The 27,316-nt window shown below is 35.5% G+C and overlaps 1 protein-coding gene across 2 annotated transcripts in view; it reads left to right on the plus strand.

Moving 5' to 3' along the window:
* Positions 1 to 27,316, plus strand: part of LOC110206365 (argonaute RISC catalytic component 3) — a 91,634-nt gene that overhangs the window by 51,647 nt on the left and 12,671 nt on the right. For both annotated transcript variants that reach the window (XM_020983686.2, XM_078157016.1), the window contains exons 6-16: positions 1,549 to 1,683; positions 4,912 to 4,999; positions 5,151 to 5,298; positions 6,191 to 6,310; positions 15,462 to 15,584; positions 15,927 to 16,060; positions 16,957 to 17,141; positions 17,787 to 17,946; positions 20,407 to 20,497; positions 24,884 to 25,078; positions 25,986 to 26,120. In XM_020983686.2, coding sequence (XP_020839345.1) covers positions 1,549 to 1,683; positions 4,912 to 4,999; positions 5,151 to 5,298; positions 6,191 to 6,310; positions 15,462 to 15,584; positions 15,927 to 16,060; positions 16,957 to 17,141; positions 17,787 to 17,946; positions 20,407 to 20,497; positions 24,884 to 25,078; positions 25,986 to 26,120 — 1,514 coding nt within the window. The remainder of the gene's footprint in view (positions 1 to 1,548; positions 1,684 to 4,911; positions 5,000 to 5,150; positions 5,299 to 6,190; positions 6,311 to 15,461; positions 15,585 to 15,926; positions 16,061 to 16,956; positions 17,142 to 17,786; positions 17,947 to 20,406; positions 20,498 to 24,883; positions 25,079 to 25,985; positions 26,121 to 27,316) is intronic.

Raw genomic sequence — 27,316 nt, forward strand, 5'->3', positions numbered from 1 at the left:
GAGATAATGTATATAAAGCATTTAATAAATATGAAGTTTTTTTAGTTGTATCTTTGCTTTTGTGACATAGCTTTATTTGAGTCTTACTCTTTGATCAGGAATGAAACCCAAATTATAGTATAATTCTTATGGGAAGGGCTCATCAACATTATTATTACCTTCTTCATGCTATGGTTTTCAGAAATACATTGCAGCAAAAAGTGAGGAATAGCTTGAAAGTACAAAAGCAAGTCTGTCTCTCTGTCTCTCTCGCACAAACATGAAATTTCTCTTAACTTCTAACTAAAATAAATCAGTAGCATTGGAAAGGACAATGCTAAAAAAAACCCTTTGAATCCTTTATTTATTGCATGTATCTTATATGGCTTTACTTACTTTTCCTAATATAGATTATTGACATAGCAAGGAAAGCATCTCTTTGATAACTATTAAATAAATGTCTGTTATTGACAAGGTACTGCTAGGTGAGAGGAAGGAGACCTCCTCCTTAACTCCATAGTGCTTAGAATTTAGCAGGGTGTAACCAATTGACTTTCCCAGCCAATAAGTTAAGGAAGGTAGAGCACTTAAAAGATGTGAATTTCGTTTCTTGAAAACTTCATTTTAGTCATTGACTTTAATTTTAATTCTTCCTTGACCTCTACAAGTTTTGTATGAAATAAAAAATTTGATTTACTGCCCTACTATGGAGGAACAATGACCTAGCCTAGAGACAAACCAGAAGGAGAAACTTTGAATAAAAAAAGCATAACATGACTTACAGGACTAGGAGAATTGCATTAGATCTAATTAGATCTTTGTTATGTTGACAGGAAAATTAAAATTTGCTATATTTCTTGCCTCTTCTCTGAACTTTTTACATATTTTCCTCATTTATATGAGCCTTTGGGCTTCATGATGACAAAAGGCAGGTATAATAACAACAATAATAATAATAATAAATAGCCTTTTCAGTTGGGTAGATTTTTTTTTATTTTCTCTGAGGAGGAAAAAGAAAGTGACAACCAAAAAAATCTTGTCACAGATTTGTTAGAAAATCTACTTTTAGATTTTATTATCAGTAATATTAGTAACTCATTCAGTGCCACTAATATCATTTTGCTTCAATCACTTTTAAAATTAGTGTACTATCATGGAATGAGCACCAGGTAAAGAGCCAGATAACCTGTTTAAATTCTACTTTTACCACTTGCTTCCCATGTGACCATACACAAGTCACAACCTTTTTCAGTTTCAGTTTCCTTATTTGTACAATGAAATTGGACTAAGTAATGCTGTATGATATTAACTTTACTAAAGAAAAGAATTGTATAAAGAAGATTGATTCTTTAGTGGTTTAGGTGGTTATCTACCATTAATTAGGTTAGGATCATGCTTCATGAATAGAGTTTTAAAAACAAACCTAAAATTGATACGTTAGTAACTTTTGTCAGATGTGCTATTGATGAACTCTAGATCTTGGTAGTTCTTTTAAGTAGCATTTGAACTCTACAAAGGTAAAGATGATAGAACATTTCCTTGATTCTTTAAAATTTTTTCTCCTTATAGTTTCTGCCACTGCCTTCTACAAAGCACAACCTGTAATTCAGTTCATGTGTGAAGTTCTTGACATTCATAATATTGATGAACAACCAAGACCTCTGACTGATTCTCATCGGGTAAAATTCACCAAAGAGATAAAGGGTGAGTAGACAAGGATGTCTGACATAACTTTTATATAATGACCAAAAATGGAGTGATGATTGCAGCTTTCTTTGAAATTTTGTTTCATAGTCCAAGTAGTTTTTCATGTATCACACATCACCAGTAAGAATATTCCCCAAACTGTCATGTGCGTTCATATCTACAGCATCTTAATTGGGCAGGGCTTTATTTTGCTTCATCTACAAAAAATGAACTAGCAAATAATGAAAATCTGTGCTTTTTAAAAATAGTGTTAGCCATTATTATGCAGAATAAAGTTTGTGCCAGCTAGTGTTTTGACTGGATACCAGACCTACCCCAGATGGAGAAGTTGGGGTGGTGATGGGATCCAGCTTTTGCCATGCCCTTAAAAGCAGGAAGCTCATCTCCCAGGTGTTTAATTTTCAAAGCTGGAGTACTTAATCTTTGACACTGTTCCAGTACAGTGACTTTTCTTAAGTTTCTGTGAAATGATACAATGTAGATTGTCAAACATTACTTCAGTGAAGTCCTCTCTACTTTCTGTTCATTTAAAAACATTTGGAATGTGGAGCTTATCAACCCTGTAATTTAACATATATTGTCCTGGAATAGTGCAGGCTAAGGGTAACTAGAGTTGGTCATGCAGTTAGGCATTGATTCATAGAAATCTTAACAATTTTAGCCCAGTGGCAAAACCCTGTGTACAGCTACTTGGAATAGTGATGCTGAACAAATTGATTTTCTTATTACCTGAGTGGCACAGGTTCCACTTAATGTAACTGATAATAAATTTACAAAATGTCCGTGCCCAAGAACAGATACATCTTGTTTCTAAAAACTGTTCTTGGTGAATGTGAGTTTTGGTTCAGTGGGCTAGAGTAGACCATTCAAGCAGGCCACTATAAATGCTTTAGAATGTCAAATAGTACTGAAAAGTGATATCTCTTTCACCAATAGCCATTCATACTGTGCCTGTAACCAGGAGAGGAAGGATTAGAAGGGAAATTTCTCCTGCTTTGAAAATAAGCATCTTAGTTTTATCTTAGTTTTTTAATGCAGCTCAAGTGCTATAATAAACCTTCATTTCATCTTGCTACTATGCTATTTTCTTTATGTGATTAGCATTAACAGCACAGTTTGCATTTTCCAGGAGATAGAACAAAACCATTAATACGTTACCATCTAAATGCCATAGTTTCCAATGGAGTTGCTGCTTAGTTACCACCTCAATCTCATAAAATCACATACATTACTTTGCGGTAACTATGCAATCAACTCATATCACCACTCTATCACAGAAAATACAAGATGTACAGAACAAGGATTCAGCTGCTGCCCGAAGAGCATGGAATCGAGCTTAACTTCAACTGCTCAGGGGCCCAAAGAAATGACTGAAAAATCACTAGAAATCATTATAAAGTTGATGTTATAGTGAAGGTAAAGCCAAGTTTATAGGTTAAATATTTGATTAAAGCCAACCAAACTTTTGGTTGGGTGGAGGTGGTGGGGAGGGTACTGGGCACCAAAATATTTAGCCACATTTTAAAAACTCAGCTTTTTTATAGTCTTTAGATAATGCTCTGAATATTTAGCTTCTGTTGTCTTATGTTTGGGAAAGTGGGGGTTGGTGACTGGCTAATAGTATGTTTCGCAAATCATAACATTTAAGTACTTCTCATTGACAGATTGAGTTTTTTCTCCTCTTTCTGATGTCAGGAAGACGGTTTTTAAAAGATAATAAAAACTTGTTGTGTTTATATACCAACATTAGAAAGTCAAGGAAACTCAGAATTTCAAAGTCTTCCATGCTTTAAATGGAAAATACACTTCATTTTCCATCTATTCCCAGAAAGAACCCTGATGACAGGCATGTTGGTGCAAAGTTTGCCATGCATGAAATTGAAGCACAAACTCTCATTTTCCATGGTATTAATTTGCTTCCAGTTGAATTTTTTCTTGTATTTCTTTTAATATTTAATAATAGTTTAGGGAATATTGATTAATTTAGCCATCTTTAATAATTGGACAGCAGAAATCTTGAAGGAAGTTTATTTTTATAATGTAATAAAAATGGTAGTTGCAGCAAGAGTTTGAAACTTATTTAGGATGTTTGTGGAGCTTTTTATTAATTAAAATGACTGTCCAATTAAGACAGGAAATCACTCACAATTTATTCAAATGATTCAGACGACTAATTTCTTTTTGCAGTTTATCATTTGAAATATTTTCCTCACTTAATACTTTACTATACAATATATACACCTTCAGTATATGTTTTTGTAATGTTTCTCACCATATTTTATTTTCTTAGCCTTTGCTATTCTACAGAAAAATAGTCTGAGTTTTGATTGATCTAAATTTTTGTAAGAGTCACCTCAGGGACTTACCAGTAAAATTTTCTGTTTCCTTATTGACTCAGTTAATAATTTTCTAACATGTCTTTAAGAAGTATATCACAAAAAAAAAATATTGAAGCAAAATCTTTTAGGAAGTCTAGGAAGCATTTAGGTTGTCTCTTGTTCCTAGTAGCCAGGAATAAAATGGCTCTTTACAGAATAGCTCCACTTGTATACAGAGGTCCTGTTCAAGTCACCTCTTACTCAAAAAACTTGTCAAGAACTTCCTTTCACTGGTTTATGGTGTTCTGGTCTCTAGTCAGTACATTAGTAAATCAGGCTTATCAAACATTCTATATTTTCTTTTTTTTTTTTTGTGAGGCAGTCAGGGTTAAGTGACTTGCCTAGGGTCACATGGCTAGTGAGTATCATGTGTCTGAGGCTAGATTTGAATTCAGGTCCTCCTACTAACTCCAGGGCTGGTGCTCTATCCACTGTACCACCCACCTTCCCCTCAATTCTGTATTTTCAAAAGGAAGAACACAATCATCTTAATATTATTTACACCCTCATAGTTTCCCTTCCAAACACCTGGATTTTATGACCATTAGGTGTTTGTTTGTTTATAGTAACCTTTGTCCCATAGTTGTAGGGGTTTACTGCATTTATAGTACTTTCATTGTTTAAGTATAGAGCATTTGGAGGGGACTGCAGTGGGTATCATGAGAATTAGGAACTTGTTGATTAATAATATTTCACTGCCAATTAGTCCTCTCAACATTTTTGTTTATCTGTTCAGAAGTGACTCTTTAGCTCTTGTAGTAGACAGGTTCTTCTGTTGTTTTACATGTTCAATTGCAAATGTATTTTATATGCAGTTTGTAATCCCAGTTTTTGTTGTTGGGTACAGGTCTGAAGGTTGAAGTGACTCATTGTGGAACAATGAGGCGGAAATATCGTGTTTGTAATGTAACAAGGAGACCTGCCAGTCATCAAACGTAAGAGAAGCTGGTATTTGTAAGTGGACAGACAATGTGTAGGAAATGTTATAGCATTAAGTGGACTGGGAGCTTTGCTCATTCCTAATAGGATGATGATTGATGATCTTACTTTCCATGATATTTCTAAAAGTCTTCCTCTGTTTTCCAGCTTTCCTTTACAGTTAGAAAATGGCCAGACTGTAGAAAGGACAGTAGCACAATATTTCAGAGAGAAGTACAACCTCCAGCTGAAGTATCCTCACCTTCCCTGTCTTCAAGTAGGACAGGAGCAGAAGCATACTTACCTGCCTCTGGAAGTAATTAATGCTGCTTGTCATGGATTTTTATTTATAACTTTGGGAACTGTTTGGGGTTTTTTTTGTTGTTGCTGTTCAGTCATTTTTAAGTCACGTCCTACTCTTTATGACCCCATTGGGGTTTTCTTGGCAAAGATACTGGAGTGGTTTGCCATTTCATTCTCCAGCTCATTTGACAGATGAGAAAACTGAGGCAAACAAAGTTAAGTGACTTGCTTCTGGTCACACAGCTAGTAAATGTCTAAGGCCAGACTTGAACTTGGGAAGATGAGTCTCCATGACTCCAGGGCTGGCACTGTAGCTGCACCTTGGGAACTGTTAGAACATGTAGATAGGCTATGATCCATCAAGTATCCCTAAGGTGTTCAAATTTTTTAGTTTTCCTTACTCTTCCTTCTAATAAATAAGCAAAATTATAAATTAAATTCTACAAACTATCCCTTTAAAAATATAAAAAAAAATCCCTGGTACTCTCAAGAGTTCATTAAAGTAAACTTTGAGAAGGAAGGAATAAGCATTCTTTAAGTGCCAGGCACTGTGCTAAGTAAGCATTTAACAAGTATTATCTTACTTGATCCTCACATCAATCCTGGGAGGTAGAGGCTATTGTTATCCCCATTTCACAGATGGGGAAACTGAGACAAACAGCGGTTAAGTGACTTGCTCAGGGTCATCCAGCTAATAAGTGTCTGAGGACAGATTTGAACTCAAGTCTTCCTGACTCCAGACCTAGTGCTCTATCCATTGCACCACCTAGATATTTCAGTAGAGGTTTATGGAAATAGATTCATCACACTAAATTATGTAAGGAATGTTTTTCTTTTCTTTCTTTTTTTTTTTTTAAGAAGAACTCAAGTGACATCTAGAACATAATCTTTATTCTCATTTGTAGGTCTGTAATATTGTGGCAGGACAACGGTGCATTAAGAAGCTGACTGACAATCAGACATCCACCATGATCAAGGCAACCGCAAGATCTGCTCCCGACAGACAGGAGGAAATTAGCAGATTGGTTAGTTTTTTATTTTTTTTATTTTTAATTTTATTTATTTTTATTAATCCTTTAAAAACTGAGAAAAGTCACAGCAAGTTACGAGGGAAGTCTCATTCCTCAGTGCAAATCCAGTCAGGTTTTTCACACTTTGCACTCTCCCTTCACCTCACTTCCCCAGTTGTTTCTATATAGCTTTTCCTTTGCCTTTAGGAGCACCAGAATCCAATCTCCATTTCAGCTCTAGAAACCATTAAACAAACTTTTATTATGCTTCTGCTATGCCTGGTAATGGGAATATTGCAACAAAAATGAAGCAGTCTGTGCTTTCAAAGAGCTTGCATTTTATTGAGAGAATACAAGAACACAGTTTATCTGAAATAATCTCTGGGTGGAAGGGCACTAGTCACAGGGAGGAACAGGTAGGAGGTAGGTACATTACTTGAGCCTCAAAGGAAACAAGGAATTCTACAGAGTGGAAATAGAGATAGAGTGCATTTCCAAGCATGGTGGATAGTCTTTGCAAAGGCACTAAAATGGGAGATGGCATGTTGTTTCAGATGAACAGCAAATAGGCCAGTTTGACTGGACCATAGGATGTGTGAAAGGAGAGTAATGGGTTGTAAGCCTGGAAATGTAGGCCAGAACCTAAATGTGAATTACCTTATTTGTTTTTCCCCCATTATCAAAATTATTATTTATTTTTCGTGTACCCTTGCCTTTTTTTTTTGTTGAGCTCTGAATTCTCTTTCTCCCGCCACCCATTGAGAAGGCAAGCACTATGATACTAGTTATACGTGTGAAAACATGTAAAACATATTTCCATCTTTGTCATGTTGCAAAAAAAGGCAAGAAAAATAAAGTGAAAAATTATACTTCAATTTGCACTCAGACTTCATCAGTTTTTGCTCTAGTGGTGAATAGCATTTTTTATCTTGAATCCTTTGAAACTGTCTTGGATCATTGTCTTGATCAGGGTAGCTAAGTCTTTTCATAGTTGATCATCCTTACAATTTAGATATTACTATGTACAGTATTCTCCTGGTTCTGCTCATTTCATTTTGCATCAATTCACATAAGTCTTCCCAGGTTTTTCTGAAACTATCCTACTCATCATTTCTTATAACACAATAGTATTCCATCACAATCACATACCACAACTTGTTCAGCCATTCCCCAATTGATGGGCATCCCCTAAATTTCCAATTCTTTGCCACTACAGAAACAGTTGCTATAAATGGGTCCTTTTCCTTAGATCTCTTTGGGATACAAACCTGTAGTTGTATTCTTGGGTCAAAGGATATCCACAGTTTTACAGAAAGGCCTTTAGGTGTAATTCTAAATTGTTCTCCAGAATAATTGGACCAGTTCACAATTCCACCAACAGTGCATTAGTGTTCCTATTTTTCTGCATCCCCTTCTGCATTTGTCATTTTCCTTTTCTGCCATGTTAGCCAATCTGATAGGTATGAGGTGGTACCTGAAAAGTAGTTTTAATTTGCATTCTCTAATCAATAGTGATTTAGAGCATTTTTTTAATCTGACTTTATAGAGCTTTGATTTCTTCTTCCAAAAACTGCCTGTTCATATCCTTTGACCATTTATCAATTGGGTAATGATTCTTATTTTTAGAAATTTGGCTCTGTTTCCTTTATATTTGAGAAATGAGACCTTTATCAGAAAAACTTGCTGTAAAATTTTTTCCCAGTTTTTTGTTTTCCTTCCAGTCTTGGCTACATTGGTTTTGTTGGTTCAGAATCTTTTAAATTTAATCAAAATTGTCCATTTTATTTCCTATAATCTTTCTCTCTTGTTTGGTCATAATTCTTTCCTTATCTATAGATCTGATAGGTAAAATTTTTCAAGCTCCTCTGATCTGCTTATGATATCACCCTTTATGGCTAAATGATATATCCATTTTGACCTTATTTTGATATACAGTGTGAGATGTTGGTCTTTACTTAGTTTCTGCTAAATTGTTTTCCAGTTTTTCCTGCAATTTTTGTCAAATAGTGAGTTCTTGACAAAAAAACTTGAATCTTTTAGTTATCAAACACTAGATTACTGTGGTTATTTCTACTGTGTATTATATACCTAATCTGTTGTATTGATCTACCACTCTGTTTCTTAGCCAACAGCAGATTGTTTTGATGATTACCATTTTGTAATGTGGTTTGAAATCTGGGCTGTCTTCCTTCATTTTTTTTTCATTGATTCCCTGAATATTCTTGACCTTTCTTATAAATGAATTTTATTATTTTCTCTAGCTTTATAAAATAAGTCTTTGGTTTGATTGGTATGGAATTGAATAAGTAAATTTAACTTAGGTAGAATTGGCCTTTTTATTATATTGTCTTAGCCTACCCATGAGCAATTAATATTTCTCCAGTTATTTAGATCTGTCTTTATTTGTATGAGAAGTGTTTTGTAATCATGTTCATGTAGTTACTGGGTTTGTCATGGCAGGTAGACTCCTAAGTATTTTATTTTGTCTGCAGCTATTTTTTAAATAGTATTTTTTTTCCAATTACATGTAAAGATAGTTTTAAACATTCATTTTTTATAAGATTTTTAGTTCCAAATTTTTTCCCCTCCCTTTCCCTACTTTCCCCCCATCCCCAAGATAGCAAGCAGTTTGATATACGTTATACATACGTGATCATGTTAAATATATTTCCACATTAGTCATGTTGTGAAAGAAGAAACAGAACAAAAGGGGAAAACCATACAAAAAAAAATGAAAAAAGTATGCTTTCATCTGAATCCAGACTCCCTGGTTCTTTCTGTGGATATGATTAGCATTTACCATCACGAGTCTTTTGGAATTTTCTTGGATCATTGTATTGTTGAGAAGAACTAAGTCTATCATAGCTGATCATCGAATAGTGTTGCTTTTACTATGTATAGTGTTCTTCTAGTTCTGCTCACTTCACTCAGCATCAGTTCATGTAAGTATTTCCAGGTTTTTTTGAAATCTGCCTGCTCATCATTTCTTACAGCACAATAGTATTCCATTACATCATATACCACGATTCGTTCAGCCATTCCCCAGTTGATGGGCATTCCCTCAATTTCTGTTTCTTTGCCACCAGAAAAAGAGCTTGTCTGCAGTTATTTTAAATGGAATTTCTCTTTCTGTCTATTCCTGTTGGACTTTGTTGGTAATACATAGAAATGCTGATCATTTATGTGAGTTTATTTTATTTTCCCAACTTTACTAAAATTGTTAATTATTTCAACTAGTTTTTTGGTTGATCTCTAGGATTCTCTTAAGTATACCATTATGCTGTCTGCAAAGCGTTGATAGTTTTGATTCCTTATTGCTTATTCTAATTCTTTCAATGTCTTTTTCTTCTCTTATTTCTATAGCTACATTTCTAGTACATTATATTGAATAATTGTGGTGATAATGGACAATCTTGCTTTACTCCTGATCTTATTGGGAAGGCTTTTGATTTATAGATAATGCTTGTTTTTGGTTTTACGTAGATACTACTTGTTATTTTCAGGAAAGCTCCAATTATCCCTATGCTTCTTGGTGTTGGGTTGGATTTTTTTTCTTCACTTCAGAGAAAATTTATTTTACATAAAGAAAGAAGCTTGCCATTAGTGAAAAATTAGTAGAAAACAGATCTCCCAGGGCCACAAGATGGCCCAGTGGATGGAGCACCGGCCTTGGAGTCAGGAGGACCTGAGTTCAAATCCAGCCTCAGACACTTGACACTAGCTTTGTGACCCTAGGCAAGTCACTTGACCCCAATTGCCTCACAAAAAAAGAAAAGAAAAGAAAACAGATCTCCTGCTTTTGATTTAGTTTACTCAAAAGTAGAATCTCCTTGTTAGTGAAAACTTCAGTAGAAATAGAACATCCTGTAAGAAAACATTCTTGGCACGAAGTAAAAAGCTCTTAACACCACATCTGAAGCAATGAAAAATTTACCATGCAACATTATCGGCCTAAAAGCCTAGTTCTGATGGCTGGTAGTTTCTGAGTCTCTAAGACATTAACATGGAAGACACTTAAACCTGTTTTACATAGTTGATCATTTATAAATATCGTGTCATAACTGGTAGTCTAGATAGAGGCCTCCACTTAATTGAGCAGTTCTAAATAAGTAATTGGTACTTTGCCCTTTTGATAAAAACACCTCCTGGTGTTTTTAATAAGAATGAGTATTGCATTTTGTCAGAAGCTTTTTCTGCACCTGTTAAGGTAATCATATGATTTTTGTTGGTCTTGTTATTAATGTGGTCAATTATGCTTATGGTTTTCCTAATATTGAACCAGCCCTTCATTCCTGGTATAAAGCCCACCTGGTCATAGTGTATGATCTTTGTGATATATTGTTATAATCCCCTTGCTAGTGTTTTATTTAAAATGTTTGCGCTGATATTCATTAAGGAAATTGGTCTGTAATTTTCTTTCTCTGTTTTTTCCCTTCTTGGTTTAGGTATCAAAATTATTTTCATGTTATGAAATAAATTTTCTAGGACTCCTTCTTCATCTGTTTTTCCAAATAGTTTATATAGTTTGGAATTAATTATTCTTTAAATACATAGTAGAATTCACTTGTAAATCCATTTGGTCCTGGGGATTTTTTCTTAGGGATCTCATTGATGGCTTGTTCAGTTGTTTTTTTTTTTTTTGAGGCATTTGGGGTTAAGTGATTTGCCCAGGGTCACACAGCTAGTAAGTATCAAGTGTTTGGTCTGAGACCGGATTTGAACTCAGGTACTCCTGACTTCAGGGCCACTGCTCTATCCACTGTGCCACCTAGCTGCCTCCTCAATTTCTTTTTCTAAGAGAGGATTATTTAAGTATTTCTATTTCTTCTTCTGTTTATCTGGGCAATTTATATTTATGTAAATATTCTTCCATTTCACTTAAATTTTCAGATTTATTGGCATGTAATTGAGCAAAATAGCTCCTAATGATTGCTTTAATTTCCTCTTCATTGATATTCATCCTTTTCATCTTTGATACTAGTAATTTGGTTTTCAGCTTTTTTTAGAATCAAATTAACCAATGTTTTATCTTTTCATGTTTTTTTTTCATGAAATCAGCGCCTAGTTTTACAAGTTCAGTAGTTGATTACTTTCAGTTTTATTAATCTCATCTTTTGATTTTCATGATTTCTATTTTTAATTTGTTCTTTTTTAGTTTTTTTTAATTGCATGCCTAATTCACTGACCTCCTGTTTCTTTTTTTTATTAAATGTTTAAAGATATAAATTTTCCCCTGAGTACTGCTTTGACTGTGTCCCACAAATTTTGGTATGTTGTTGTTATTGTCTTTATTGAAATTAATGATTGTTTCTGGGGATCTATTCTTTGATCTGCTCATTCTTTAGGATTAGATTATTTAGTTCCCAACTAATTTTTAATCTATGCCTTGAAGGCCCTTTATTGAATGTGATGGGTTTTTTTCATTATGGCCTGAAAAGAGTGCATTTAGTATTTATGTTTTTCTGCATTTGTTTATAAGGTTTTTATTCCATGGTCAGTTTTTGCGAAAGTGTCATGTACACCTGAGAAAAGAATATAGTTGTATTCCTGCTCAATCTTCTCCAGAGGTCCATCATATATAACTTTATAAAATTCTATTCATCTCCTTAACTTCTTTCTTAATTATTTTATGTTTAGATTTATCTAGTTCTGAGAGGGGAAAGTTGCAGTCCCCCATTAGTATAGTTTTGCTGTCTGTTTCCTTCTGTAACTCATTTAACTTTTCCTTTAAGACTTTGGAAGCTATGCCACTTTATACATATACATCAACATAGATATAGATATATATATGTGTGTATATATATATATGTATGTATGTGTACACACATACATATGCATATATGTAATTGATGTTACTTCATTGTTGTTTTGTTTTGTTTTAATTTTGGAGGCAATAGGGGTTAAGTGACTTGCCCAGGGTGACACAGCTAGGTTGTAAGTGTCTGAGGCTGGATTTGAACTCAGGTCCTCCTGACTCCAGGGCTGGTGCTCTGTCCACTGTGCCACCTAGCTGCCCTTACTTCATTGTTTACATACCTTTCAGCAAAATGTAGTTTCCTTGATTATCTCTTTTAATTAGGTCTATTTTTGCTTTTGCTTTAACTGAAATCATGGTTAATACCCCTGCCTTTTTTTTCTTTAACTTTAACTGAAGCAGAATAGATTCTCCTCCAGCCTTTTCTTTTAATCCTGTGTGTGTCTTTCTGTTTTAAGTGTGTTTCTTGTAAACAACATATTATTGGGTTCTGGTTTCTAATCCATTCTGCTATCTACCTCTGTTTTATGGGTGAATTCATCCTGTTCACATTCACAGTTAACATTACTTAACTGTGTATTTCCTTCTATCCTATTTTTTTCTATTTATGCTTTTCTCTTTCATTTTACTCTGGCCCTGCTCAAAAGTCTGTTTTGCTTCTGACAACTCTCTCCCTTTATCTGCCTTCCAGCCCTTTTCTTATCCCCTTCTGCTCTGCTTCCCTGCTGGGTAAGACAGATTTCATACATAATTGGGGGGGGGGACAGTTTCTTCCCTCTTTGAACCAATTCAGATTTATACTGAAGTTCAAGTGTTGCCAACCGTGCCCCGCCCTATTTTCCCCTCCACTGTAAAAGCTCTTCCTTGAGCACCTATTTTATGTGAGATTATTTTCCCCATTCTTCCCCTTCCATGAGTGTATGCCTTTTTCTTATCCTTTTATTTTTTGGAGAAATAATCCCAATATAATTTGACTCACACCCGTGCTCTCCATTTATGTAGACTCCTTCCAACTACACTAATAATTGGGAATTACTTGTATCGCATCTTGCCACATAGGCACGTAAACAGTTTAACCTGATTAAGTCCCTTATGATTTCTCTTTAATATTTGTCTTTTTATGCTACTCTTAAGTCTTGTGTTTGAATATCAGATTTTTCTATTCAACTCTGGTCTTTTCATCAGGATTGCTTGAGAGTCCTCTCTTTCATTAAATGTCCATTTTATCCCCTGAAGGATTATACTCATTTTTTTTTCTGGGTAGGTTATTATTAGGTGTAATCCTAGTTCCTTTGCCTTTCAGAATATCATATTCCAAGCCCTCCACTTTAATGTGGAAGCTGCTAAATCTTGTATCATCCTGACCAGCTTTGTGGTATCTGAATGGTTTCTTTCTGACTGCTTTTGCAATTTTTTCTCCTTGACCTTGATAGCTCTGGAATTTGGCTATAATTTCCTAGGAGTTTGTGTTTTGGGATCTCTTTCAGGAAGTGATCAGTGGATTCTTTCATCTTCTATTTTCCCTTCTGGTTCTAAGATATTGGGAAAGTTTTACTTGATAATTTATTAAAATATGATATCTAGGCTCTTTTTTTATCATGGATTTCATATAATCCGATAATTCTTAAATTATTTCTCAGTTTATTTTCCAATTCACTTGTTTTTCCAGTGAGATATTTCATATTTTCTTATATTTTTTCATTCTTTTGGCTTTGTTTCTTGATGTTTCATGGAGTCATTAACTTCCACTTTCCCCATTCTGATTTTGAAGGAATGATTTTCTTCAGTGAAGCTTTGTATCTCTTTTTTCCATTTGGCCAATTCTTCTTTCTAAGGAGATCTTCAGTGAATTTTTATCCCTCTATTGTCATTTTGCCAGTTCTGGTTTTTTAAGTTATTTTCTTAAGCATTTTTGTGCCTCTTTTACAAAGTTGTTATTCCTCTTTTCATAATTTTCTTGCATCATTTTCATTTCTTTTTCCAATTTTTCCTCTACCATTCTTTTCTCTTTCTTTAGCACTTCCAGGAATTCTTGTTGGGTTTGTGCCTTATTTGTGTTTTGCTTGTAGCTTTTTTATGTTGTTGTCTTCTGAGTTTGTTCTTGATCTTTCTTGTCGCCATTGTAGATTTTTATGGTCAGATTTTTTTTCCAGACTATTTGTTGACATTTCATTTTATGTTAAAGTTGGGCTCTGCTCACCTGGAGTTTGGGAGGCACTATTCCAAGTTGCTATTTTCACAGCAAGTTCTGGGGGTTTGGAAATTTTTGGTGCTTTCAAGATGATAAGATCCAAGGAGAGGTGTGGTCACTGCTCTTCTGGTCTGAGCTCTGGTCTTTACCCAGTAGGACCCCTGTTTCCATGCAGCCCCAAGCACCAGTACTCTACTCCACTCTGGAATTGCAACCCAGAACTACATTTAGGCAATCCAACAGGTCCTGTACCCAGTGCCTGCTCATGGTCCAGTGGATTTGAACTCAGGTCCTCCTGACTATCCACTGAGCCACCTAGCTGCCCTCAAGTATATACTTTAAATATAAGGATTTAAATCTATTTTCAACCAAGTTGGGGAGCAAAAAAGTTTTCCCAAGTACTGTGATTAAGTAATCCTTTTCTCAGTTCTTATCTTTATAGGTTTGTCAAGCCAGTTTGATTTTCCTAATTTTATTTTTTTTCTTTACTGTGAAAGCAGTTAAGAAGCTTATTTGGAGGACAATTAATTATTACAGTATGGTACAGGTGTGAAAGATCCAGTTTCACACTAGATTATAACTGTCATATCTTTTAGTTTCTGTGATTGAAATAAAATTTCATGTCTTATCAGTAAATGTCATTATGCAGAAATCTGTGCATATAATCCATAGCTCGTATTGTTATGTACCATAAAAACAAGAAGTTTTTTTTAGTAATTAAAAAAGAGGGAGGAGTCAGGAAATTTAACCCAGTGAGTCGTTAAAGAACTGGTGATACAGAGCCACTTGTTTGTTCACCATTTTCAGATACCTTCAATTTAGTAAGAAAAGAAGCATTATGAAAACTTAGTGGCCATATTTGGTGTGTGAATAAATAAACTTAACTATCCATGTAAAATTTTGTGAAAATTGTTAGGTCCTTGACATTTATCATGCAAAACAAGCCTTGAAGCACACGCTTAACATATTGAAAAATAACTAGTTTCTAAATACTAAGTGATTAAATTCATCTTTCCTTAACAATTGCAAAAAAATTTCTTCTAAATACTAAGTGATTAAATTCATCTTTCCTTAACAATTGCAAAAAAAATTTCTTCTAAATACTAAGTGATTAAATTCATCTTTCCTTAACAATTGCAAAAAAAATTTCTTCTAAATACTAAGTGATTAAATTCATCTTTCCTTAACAATTGCAAAAAAAAAATTTCTTCTGTCTTTAGGTGAGAAGTGCAAATTATGATGCTGATCCATTTGTTCAGGAATTTCAGTTTAAAGTTCGGGATGAAATGGCCCGTGTAACAGGACGTGTACTCCCCGCTCCTATGCTACAGTATGGAGGACGGGTAAAAGTTCTCGCTTTTTTCTTCTTCACTCGTATTTCATTTCTCAACAGTAGAACAGAAGATAGCTGAGTTGGGCTGGCATTTTAAGTCTTTTCCTAGCCCCTCTTTGTTTAAAGTGATAGTAGATCATTTTAAAGTAAAATTGTTATAATAGCTTTTATTTAGATCATTCTGCTTTGATTCTACTTTCTATTTAGAGTCAGAAAAGAGAAACCAGTCATTTCTTGGCATAAGGTGAAAAGTTTCTGTTTTCATCAAGTAGTGCATCATTTAAATAGATTACAGATGTTCTTACTACCCTTTGTCCTTAGTACAAATTCATCTTGTCTTGTCTTTTTTTAGAATCGAACAGTAGCAACTCCAAGCCATGGAGTATGGGACATGCGAGGTAAACAGTTCCACACAGGTGTTGAGATCAAAATGTGGGCTATAGCTTGTTTTGCTACTCAGAGACAGTGCCGAGAAGAAATATTGAAGTAAGACATTTTACTTTCTTAGAGCCTTTTGGTCTTAATTTGATTTTAAAATCTTTAGCTACATTTATTTACCAGTTTTGTCTTGTTCTCTCAATACTGAATATGCTTGATTATGATTACTCTTTGAAATGAGTTATAATCTGTCAGTCTTAATTGACAGCAAATTTTAAAGATTTAAATAATTGATTGCTAAATGATTTTTTCGATAGCTGGTATCAATCAAAATTGGTGAGAGAAAAGACCTCCAATATTATCTCAGTATTTTCAATGAATTTTTATAGTGGCTTTCTCTTGACTTAAAAGGAAATTTTACCATATTTTGCTCTATAGCTACCATTCAAGTTCACCCTCCTCCTATTTATCACAATTGTTCGACTTTTTTTGTTAAACCTAAAACAAGGTTTTGGAGTGTTTTGTTTTTTAAAACCTATCTTCTGTTCCGTAGTCATTGTTATTGACCCATGTTTAAGGAGGGACTAGGTCCTTGATTGGGGACCTTTTTTATTTTGGTTCAACTGATTTAAATCTCCAATAAATACACATTTATTTTAAGCTAAGCACAATTCTGTTTTCCATCTGAGCTTTCCCATATTCTTTTGAAATGGATTGAAGTGCATCTTACCTTACTGAGCTTAGAAAAATCATTAACATGCAAAAATGCAAATGAAATGTAAATACAAAACCTTTTTTTTTCTTTACTGTTATACAGTCTTGTATTCCTTTAAGCCAAGATTTTTGCCAGTTATCATTTTCAAATGGTTACCCATTCTAATTTTTCTTATTGAACGCATGGTGGTCTGATTCACTTTATTCTTCATCTTATGCATTACACTTTTACATGATATATCATGTTGTTCCTAGACAGAATTAATACATTCAAAGGTTATTCTCTGAAGGGGTTTCACAGACCAGCTCCGTAAGATTTCCAAGGATGCAGGGATGCCCATCCAGGGCCAGCCTTGTTTCTGCAAATACGCACAGGGTGCAGACAGTGTGGAACCCATGTTCCGGCATCTCAAGAACACCTACTCGGGACTACAGCTCATCATTGTTATCCTGCCTGGGAAGACGCCTGTGTATGGTAAGAAATTAATTTAGTGTCATGTTTTAATTCAGTTATGTTATTTAATCTGGTCTTTCCTTCACCTTTCCAGTCTCCTTATACTGTACCGTTTCCTCTGTGATCCAGGGCCACTGGCCTCCTTGCTGCTCTTCTCTCAAGATAACTCTTATTTCCCAACTCTGGGCGTTTTCACTGTCCATCCTCCATCCATGGAATTCTCTCCATCCTCTTCTCTACCTCCTGGCTTCCTTCAAGCTACCTTCTCCAGGAAGCCTTTCCTAATCCCTCTTAATTCTAGTGCTTTTCCTCTATTAATTATTTCCTATTTTATCCCATATATAACTTGTTTGTGTGTAGTAGTTTGCATGTTGTCTTCCTCATTAGATTGGGAGCAGGAACTGTCTTTTGCCTTTCTTTGTATCCCAGCACTTAGCACAGTGCTTGGCACATAGTGGATTCTTAATAAGTTTTATTGACTGACTGATCTTTAGGTTTTTTTTCTTTAAATATAACTAAGTGCTAGAGACAGCCTTAAAATCAATCTGTCATTTTATTTTAAATTTAAACAAGTAAAATTGTGGTGTGATAGTAGTATATAGCCAGCATGATTTCAAGGTTATGCTTTTGCTTTTTCCTAATGAGATATGTGTATTTGCTCTTCAGCGGAAGTGAAGAGAGTAGGAGACACACTTTTGGGGATGGCTACTCAGTGTGTTCAAGTGAAGAATGTTATAAAAACATCTCCTCAAACCCTCTCAAACCTGTGCCTAAAGATTAATGTTAAACTAGGAGGAATCAATAATATCCTTGTACCTCATCAAAGGTAAGAAAATTTAATAATAAATATAATTCTGTAAATGACCCCAGTTGGTTTTGCATTGCCATAACCTATCAAAAATAGTTCTAGGAGAAATAAAGAACATTTAATTCTGCAAGTATCCCCATTAATACAGGGATTTGTTTGTCCTTTGTAATATTTAATCAAAATCCTTTTGAACTTTAGCTTCTAGTTTATTTTGAATACCAAATAAGAACTCTTTCAGCAAGTATCTGGCCATAAATTATTAGGAAAACTAACAGTATTTGTTTGGAATGATAAGCAGTTGTCATCCTCAAAAAGCATTTTTCAAGAGACAGGGTCCACACATTCATGTTCTAGATGCTGTGTGAAGAGAATGGCACAGCCGCAACTGTCTGCATTCCAGAAGTATGGAATTTAAATCCAGTCTTTTAGTAAGGCAGAATGGGATAGCGGGAAAATCTGAATTTGGAGTCAGGAGACTTGATTCATATGGACACTATAGCTGTATGACTTTGGACTAAACATTTCATTTTAGTCTCCTATTACTTATTTGTAAAAATGTGGATAATATTTGCATTACCTACTTCATGGGATGAAACATAAACATACAAACATAAAGTGCTGTAGAAATATGAGGGATTTTTAAATAGTCATTGTTTTAAACTTATATGGTTATTTTATTTTCTTAGAGTACAAAGTATGTGATAGTGATATTTTCTCCTGTTTTCTCTTTGAGGTAAAACATTGGTTTTTTTTTTCCCCTTTATATCTTTAGGATTATATCTTGGGGTGAAGTGTCAAGGTAACATGATTCTGAAATGATTTTCCAAATTCATTGCCATCTCTACCATTAACCTGATAGACAGTAAATAAGATATTACCCCTGCCTTCATGGAGCTTAGAATCTGGGGAATTTAATGTATACATAAGTAACTTGTTTAAGTACTTTGTAAGGTCTCTGAATTGAAATCGTTCCTGACTCTGGCAGGCAGGGCATAGGTAAGGTATAAGCAAGGCTTCATTGGAAGGGATGTAGCATTTGAGTTTGGTTCTTAAATTAAAAAGACAGAGTAATATTTTAATAGCTATTCCAGGCAGAGGGAACAGAGTTAAAACATGGCTGGGAAGCACAGGACAGGTACAGAGGACTATCAACAAGCATTTCTTTGCCATTTTTCAGTTGCTTTAAGTCACATCTGACTCTCCGTGACCCCATTTGGGGTTTTCCTGGAAAGATACTGAAGTGGTTTGCCATTTCTTTCTTGAGTTCATTTTACAGATGAGGAAGCTGAGATAAAATGACTTGCACAGGGTCACACACCTAGTAAGTTCTTGGATTTGAACTTGGGAAGAGTCTTCCTGACTCCAGGCCCAGCACTCTATCTACTGTGCCACTTAGCTGCCCCAAACATTTCTTACATGTCTGCTATGTGCCAGGTCCTGTGCTTGGTATTGGCGGTAGAAAGACAAAAAAGGAAAGCATTCTATCAGAGGTGACACGGACTAAGTGTGTGTGCCTATGCGTGTGTATATATGTGTATAAATGTGTGTATGTATATGCAACAGAATAAAAACATGGTAGTTAAATACAAAAAAGAAAGATGACTGTAGCAGTTGAGGAGATTGGGAAAGGCTTTGTGTAGAATGTGGTACTTGAGCTAAATCTTGAATAGGCCTGTGCATAAAATCATAAGATATGGATACGGTGAATGTAGATGTGTTTTAACAAATTCTTAGAATATTTGAACTAATGAAGCCCTTAGTTCTTAGTTTCAGAATAACTAAAGAAAATCTGGGGCAGGGATGGGGAGGGGTAGAATAACTAATAAACTAGAAGCCAGAAGATGTGGCTCCTAGTTCTGGCTACTTACTAGCCAAGTGACTTTAGAGAAATCACTCCTCTTTGGGCAACAGTTTCCTCAGATGTAAGGAGAGGAAGTTGGATTAAATGCTTTGTAGCATTTCTTTACATAAAAGTTGAGGATTGTACTACAAAAGGTAGTAGATACTAAAAATATAAAAAGATTCAAAAGATATTTAGATAAATCGGTAGATCTTATATCTGTAAAAAGTTATTTAAGGGAAGTTGGGAATATTTGGAGTAGTTTCCTAGTCTTTTGCCAGTGTCTTCGAGGGTAGCTATAATGTTTCTCCTTATTACCACTGCCAGAACATGAACTTGGGATCATTCATTTGACTTAATGTAACATTTTAAAAATATTGCTGTGGGATAGTGAAACATGAATTAAGCAAATAAAAAGTTTTCAGTAGAACAGGCTTACCAAGCAAACTATTCACAGGCTTTTTTTCACTTGTGTAGTTTTTCTATGCATAAGAGTTTTCCCCATTCTTAGTGGGCAGATCTGTAACTAAGCAGCTTATAACCCATTAGTAGTAGTGGGGAGAGAGAGAGAAAGAGAGAGAGAGAGAGAGAGAGAGAGAGAACACATATACAGACACGCTTTTTTTTTTATCTTAAAGACCTTCTGTGTTCCAACAACCCGTGATCTTTTTGGGAGCAGATGTCACTCATCCACCTGCTGGTGATGGGAAGAAACCTTCGATTGCTGCTGTGAGTTTCTTCTTTTTAAATTTTATTTTTTTTATTCTGAACTTAAATACACATACAAAGTAGAGCACAAAAGGAGGAATGTGTATGAAATTGTGAGTCTCCATTTCATGCCACTGGCTTGGTGAATTCCTTTCTGCTGCTTATGAGCTTATCAACTTTCTTAAAATGTCATGAGATTTACAAGTGGACTTAATTTCAGAAATTAATTTGCAGTACTCTGGCATATACCTTGTTTGTTTCTACTCTGTGTTCTGGTTATCTCTCTATAAAAGCTTTAGATTTTCAGTTAATGGTTTTTAAATTGTTTGACAAAGTAAAGGAAGTTATCTCTTTACTGTTAAACAGCACTTTATACTTCAGTACTTCATTGGATCCATGATCTCCTCCATGTGGGCATTTGATTCACAGTATAAATCCCAACCCATCTATGCCCACTCATCCTGTGTAATTCATGTCAGTGTCTTTCTGTAAATTAGCTTTATAAATGACATATTCTATATGCTAGAGGCCTTCCTCTGATTTACTTAGTATTTCATGGACAGCTCTACATTTTGGCTCTTCTTCTGTTATCCCCCACTCTTACTATATCTCTAGTACATCTGTTTTTCTCATCCTGTATTCCTTGATGTCTTTAACTTCTCTGCAAGTAATATGCTCTAACCTGCTTGTACCCACCATTTGTCTTTCCATTGCCCTTTAGGACACCTGCAGTTGTGATTCTTCTTGTGATCATGGTGTTCCATAATCTACAACTATATAGCATCACAAGGAGAACATTGGTATTCAAAAGATAGGATTTTGAAACATTGAGCAGATTGGGATCATTAAAAATGCTATGTCCAGATGTTGTCCAGCCCAGCCTCCTGCTTCCATTCTAGGAAAGATTCCATTCTAGGCCCAGTTCACTATCCATCTACAGTACCCTGTCCAAGAGATGCATATTGATAGATTACCCTAGTGGGTTGCTCATACAACTGCATATCTAACCTAGGCAATATACAGTCTTCATCTACTTTGTATTTCATTTATGGGTAGCTAGGCTGATCTCTTGAGTGACTATAGATGTCTTTAAGAAGGCAAGGCTCAATACAATCAGCATAATGTCATCTGTAAACAGGAATATCTGGAGAATCTCAATAGGGAATCCCTCCTCTAGTTTGACTTTGCTCAGGGTATCTTCCATGACTCTGGTGAACATGTCTCCCTGTTTGATGCCTCACTTGATGTTGATAATCAGCAGTCACTGAACAGTTACCTCGATGGCTGTATTTGGCATGGAATCTTCTTGTTGTTAACATACACGTGAGAGACAAATTGGGGAAAAAAACCTTAAAAGATTACATTTTGTTCTCCTAATTAGAATGTGGTTTTGTGGCTGATGTTTTTTGGTGTTTTGTTTTTTTTTTTTACATAATCAACAAATAGTGGATATGGCAGGATGTTACATTCTCTGTACCTCTGTCAGTTGTGTGACTCAGGATGTACTCTCTTATAGAGAATCATCACTGAAAACCTGCTTGTTTCTTTTTCTGGTTCATGTGTGGAAGGCCGAATAATATTTAGCTGTAATCAAATGAGGCCTTATTCAAGGGACTTCAATTAGATATACTTAAAAATGTACATTATTTTGTGAAAATCTAACTACTGTATACTTAGTAATTTTAAAAAATGAAAACAATTTGTTAATTTTAAAGTTAACTAACTTTTTAATGATTTTGTTGTGTCTGCTTCTTATTGAATATTTGAATATTTGGTTGTAGCATGGAGGTCTGCAGTTTCAGTTAATCCTCTTGATCGGTATCAGTCATTTGTGACCTTAAAAGCGTCTTGATTTGGGTTAGGTAGGAGAATTTAGATTTACAGCAATAAGTGGCTGAAAAGCAAGAAAGCATTTTTCAAGTATGTTGCCAAAGGCGTGGGTATTTTACTGCATTTTTCCATATTTCAATTGGATCTTTTGTTGCATAAAACAATGACTTTAAAATGTCATTTACTGAGAGCTCAATCAGTTCCATCTGTAGTTCTTTTTTTTTTTGGCATGGAGCATGGGTTCCTTTATTTTTTTTTTAATTTTTTTTTCCATATGCTTTTGAGTTGAAAATTTTTCTCCCTTTTTCTCCCCCCCACCCTCCCCAAGACGGCACACAATCTGACATAGGCTTTACATTTACATACCCATTAAACATGTTTTCACATTAGTGAAGTTGTAAGTAAAAATTAAAACCAATAGGAGGAACCATCAGAAAGATGAAACAAAACTCAACAGAAGGTAAAAATAAGTGAGAGCGATTTGACTTCCATAGTTCTTTCTTTGGATATGGACAGCATTTTCCATCCCGAGGCCTCTGAAGATGTCTGAGATCCTCGTAATGCTGAGAAGGGTTCAGTTTAACATTCTTAGTCATTGCATAACGTGGCTGCTATTGTGTACAAAGTCCTCTTGGTTCTGCTCACTTCACTCAGCATCAGACCATGTAAGTCTCTCCAGGTTTTTCTGAAGACAGCCTGTTCATCATTTCTTATAGCACAATAGTATTCCATTACTATATATACCACAACTTGCTCAGCCATTCCCCAATTGATGGGCATCCTCTCAATTTCCAATTCTTTGCCACCACAAAAAGAGCTGCTATGTGTATTTTTGTACATGTGGGCCCTTTTCCCATTTGTTTGATCTCTTTGGGATATAGCCCTAGAAGTGCTATTGCTGGGTCAAAGGGTATGCACACTTTTGTAGCCCTTTGGGCATAGTTCCAAATTGTTCTCCAAAATGGTTGGATCATTTCACAACTCCACCAACAATGTATTAGCGTTCCAATTTTCCCACATCCTCTCCAACATTTATCATTTTCCTGTTTTTGTCATGTTGGCCAATCTGATAGGTGTGATGTGGTACCTCAGACTTGTTTTGATTTGCATTTCTCTAATCAATAACGATTTAGAGCATTTTTTCATATGACTATAGTCCATCTGTAGTTCTTTAGGTGTCTTGGTGATATAAACTAGTGAGGCTGAAATGCTCATTTGAGTGTGATGTCATGATTCTCAAACTTAGTGAACCTTTCATTGTATTCTCCAATTAATAGGTTATAACAGCTGCAGTCTTCAAATGATTCCATATATCATCCTGCTTATCAGTGACCTTTGCTAACTGGGAAAAACGTTTATCCGAAATTTCCTTTTGAAGAAGTGTTTTGAAAAAAGATGGCTTTTTTCAAAATGCTTGGATTTTTTGCTATGTATCATATAGACTTAGTTTTACCTTGCAAAGAAATATTCAAATTGTTTTGACTGACATATCACACAGAATCAGGAAAATTACTATGACTAGGGGAGGGAGTGCAGCAATCTGATAAATTTATGGAATAAAAAGTGATTGGAGGAGTCCATAGGAGCAAAATAAGTGACAAAAAACTTCCCCAGAATTAGAGCTTTCCAGAAGTGAAGCTGGCTTCCTTGGTAGGTTTTCACCTATTAAAGGTCTTCAGGTGAATGCTAGATGACTACTTGCAAAGATGTTATTCGTTCTATATCCATTCATCTGATTGGATAAATGGCCTTTGAGGTTCTTTTCCAATTCTGAAATTCTGATTTTATATGAAAGTGTTATTATTCTTTTGTTAAACCTTTTCATTGGGAGTTAGTAGTTTTGTGTTTCATTGTATTCCTTATTTTTGACATCATTAAATTTATATTTTAAAGAAAAAATCTTTCAGAAAGATGCTTCTGGAGCTAGTACTCTTTAATGGACCTTGAGGCAGTTATTAGTGGCAAACTATCTTTTTTTTTCCTCATTTCCTTTCTCTTCCCCTCTTCTTTCTCTGTTTCTCAGTTTTTCTTTCTTCATTCTTCCCTTACTTATCCTGTAGGCTTCCTAGTGGTGCCTGTCAGTAGTGTCCATCGTTGGTGGCATGGGCCGGGGAAATGCAAAGTTCTATCCTAGGCTATGTATAATAAAGAATGCTCATATTTCTTTTGCATTTCAGTTTACAAGGTGCATTCACATGCAGTATTTCATTTCCTTCACAGGATGACCCTGTGATATACTCATTATTGGAGTAGTAACATTAGTCATATTTTTCAGATGAGAAAGTTTGAGTCTCAAAAGTTTTGATTTGTCTGTAAGCATAAGTGTTGGAGCCAGGATAAAACCCACTTGCAGCTCTAAGTCTCCATTGCTTTTTGTGTTACCTTGTGCTGCTCAGAGGTTTGTAAAACAATGAATACACTCTTCCAGCGCTATAATTTGTAAGGTTACGTTTGGGTCTTAATTCTCTTAATTAGAAATTATCTAATGCTAATTTGTATAAGGAAGATATTAATTTGTAGTAATTCCACATGACTTTGGTAGTCATTTCTTCATTTTCTTATGTATCTTTTTTGTAGGTTGTAGGCAGTATGGATGCCCACCCAAGCAGATACTGTGCCACAGTAAGAGTTCAAAGACCCCGACAGGAGATCATCCAGGATTTGGCCTCCATGGTCAGGGAACTTCTCATCCAGTTCTATAAGTCAACTCGATTCAAGCCCACTCGCATCATCTTTTATCGGGATGGTGTTTCTGAGGGCCAGTTTCGGCAGGTGAGCTGCCCAGAGGATATTGATCTAGGGATGAATCCAGAAATGGTGCCTATGTGATGAATTCTAGCTGTCTAAAAAATGTAGAGTTGAGAGATCATAAGTGGCTTTAAATTTTGATGTTTCAGTATCATTTATTTTTGGAATGACCAGTAGATAGATTTTATATGGTTTTGATAGCTGTGAGGAGCATACAGTTTGACAGATGGGATGCCATTGTTCCTTAAAGCCTTTCCTGATCATCCTGCCACCCTGCACTTCATCAGAAACAATTCTGTCTTTCAGCTCACACACAATGCTCAGTTTTGTACCTTTTTAATGCATTTAGTATAAAATGCCACATATAGCTACATGTTTTTGTCTTACCCCTCTACTAGATAGTAATCTTCATAAGGGTAAGGATTGTTTCTTAACTTTTTGTCTTCCTTTAACTCAGCCGTGCTGCACAAAGTTGGCAGTCAGTGAAGAAATACTTAAGTGATTATTTATGTAACAGGCATGGTGCTAAGCACTGGGAATACAAATATAAGCCAAAAAGAGAGAGAGAGAGAGAGAGAGAGAGAGAGAGAGAGAGAGAGAGAGAAAATAAATGTCAGTAGCCTCAAGGAGCTTACGTACTGTGGGGAGAAAAGAATACATAAGGGAGCATTCTGGAATGGGGGGGTGCTGAGTGGGGAGACTAATCTAGACCCTTCCTCAAAATGGAAGTCCTGGGAGGAAAGAGGCCACAGGGGTAGAGGGAGAAGGTAGAGTAGCATGGTGGCAGAGTCTGAAGAGGTATAGTGAATAAATGGAATAAGAAACTAAGTTGAAAAAGGGGAGGAGGAAATAAGAAACCTTTAGTATAAAGCATTCTTTTTGATGAAAGATATACAAGTACCATTGACTTTCTAAACTTTTTCTGATATAGGTATTATATTATGAGCTGCTTGCAATTCGAGAAGCCTGCATCAGCTTAGAGAAGGACTACCAGCCTGGCATCACCTACATTGTGGTACAGAAACGCCACCACACACGGCTGTTTTGTGCTGACAGAACCGAAAGGGTAATCTTGCATCTGGGACAGTGTCATCAATCAGGCACACATTGTACACCATCAGCATAGTTTTCACAACTCATGACATGTTTGGGGTGATCCTTTCCATTTAAATCACCTTCTCTGCCTTTGTGGAGTGGTGATTGTGTATGTGGAACAAAGTGTGGGTACAGAAGCAATAGGCTCAGAGGGGTTGACAGTTAGAGGTGAATAACCCTTTTTAGTTTCTAATGTTTCTAACGACTGGATGAATATTAAAAATTCATTTTATTTTTAAGTTAATTTGAAAACATTGCATATCTGTTTACAAACTGTTAGTGTTCAAATATTCAGAAGAAAAGACCTAGCCTTTAGAGAACTATAGTGTGCTATACTCTCTAGCAGAAGCCAGGTTATAAAGAAGAAAACTAAAAGCCCGCTAGACTGGTTCGTGTGTAATATTAATCCATTTGCTGCAAATTAACTTTTATATCAAAACTAGCTTCAAAATTAAAATAATTAGGGAAGAGAATTTGCCCAGGTGCAAGAGTTGCCTTGTGCTGTATTAGACAGAAACCATCACAGAGCTCAGGTTGGTATTCTCATGTATGCATGGCAGGAAGGGGCAGGTTTACTGAGCTAGAAAACTAAGCCACTGGGAACAAAGAAAGATGTGGGGAACAAAAGGCAAATGTCATCCTCTTAGAAAGAAGACTGCTAAGGCAGCAAATCAATACCCTTTAACAAGTGGCAAATAAGTAGTTTAAGGACTTTAGATACCAAGCTGTCTAGAAGCCACAAAGCTGTTAATACCTGAAGCATAAATGAGAGAAGGCTAAAAGCTTCTCCTTAAAGCAAAACAAATGAAGTTAGAGTTAAATTAACCAACAACTCATAAAAGGAATGAATTTTATTCACAAAAGCATTTAGTCTATATCTAGATATTTATATTTCATTTGGTTTTGCTCTAAATGATATTATTTACTCTAACTACTTTTTCCTACTCCTCCACCAGCCCTGTAATTTCATCAATGTAGTGAACCAGCAGCAAGGGAATTCCTTCTGCCAGTGCAGCTACCAAGGCAGCTGCTCTGCAGCTTAGTTTGAGACAGTTGCTTGGGGCACTGAGCAGTTAAGTGATTTCCTAGAGCAGGGATGGGGAACCTGCAGCCTCAAGACCACATGTGGCCCTCTACATCCTCAAGTGCGGCCCTTTGACTGAATCT

The sequence above is a fragment of the Phascolarctos cinereus genome, unplaced genomic scaffold (genome assembly GCF_003287225.1).
Source record: "Phascolarctos cinereus isolate Bilbo 61053 unplaced genomic scaffold, phaCin_HiC Scaffold_726;HRSCAF=1367, whole genome shotgun sequence".
Lineage (NCBI taxonomy): Eukaryota > Metazoa > Chordata > Mammalia > Diprotodontia > Phascolarctidae > Phascolarctos > Phascolarctos cinereus.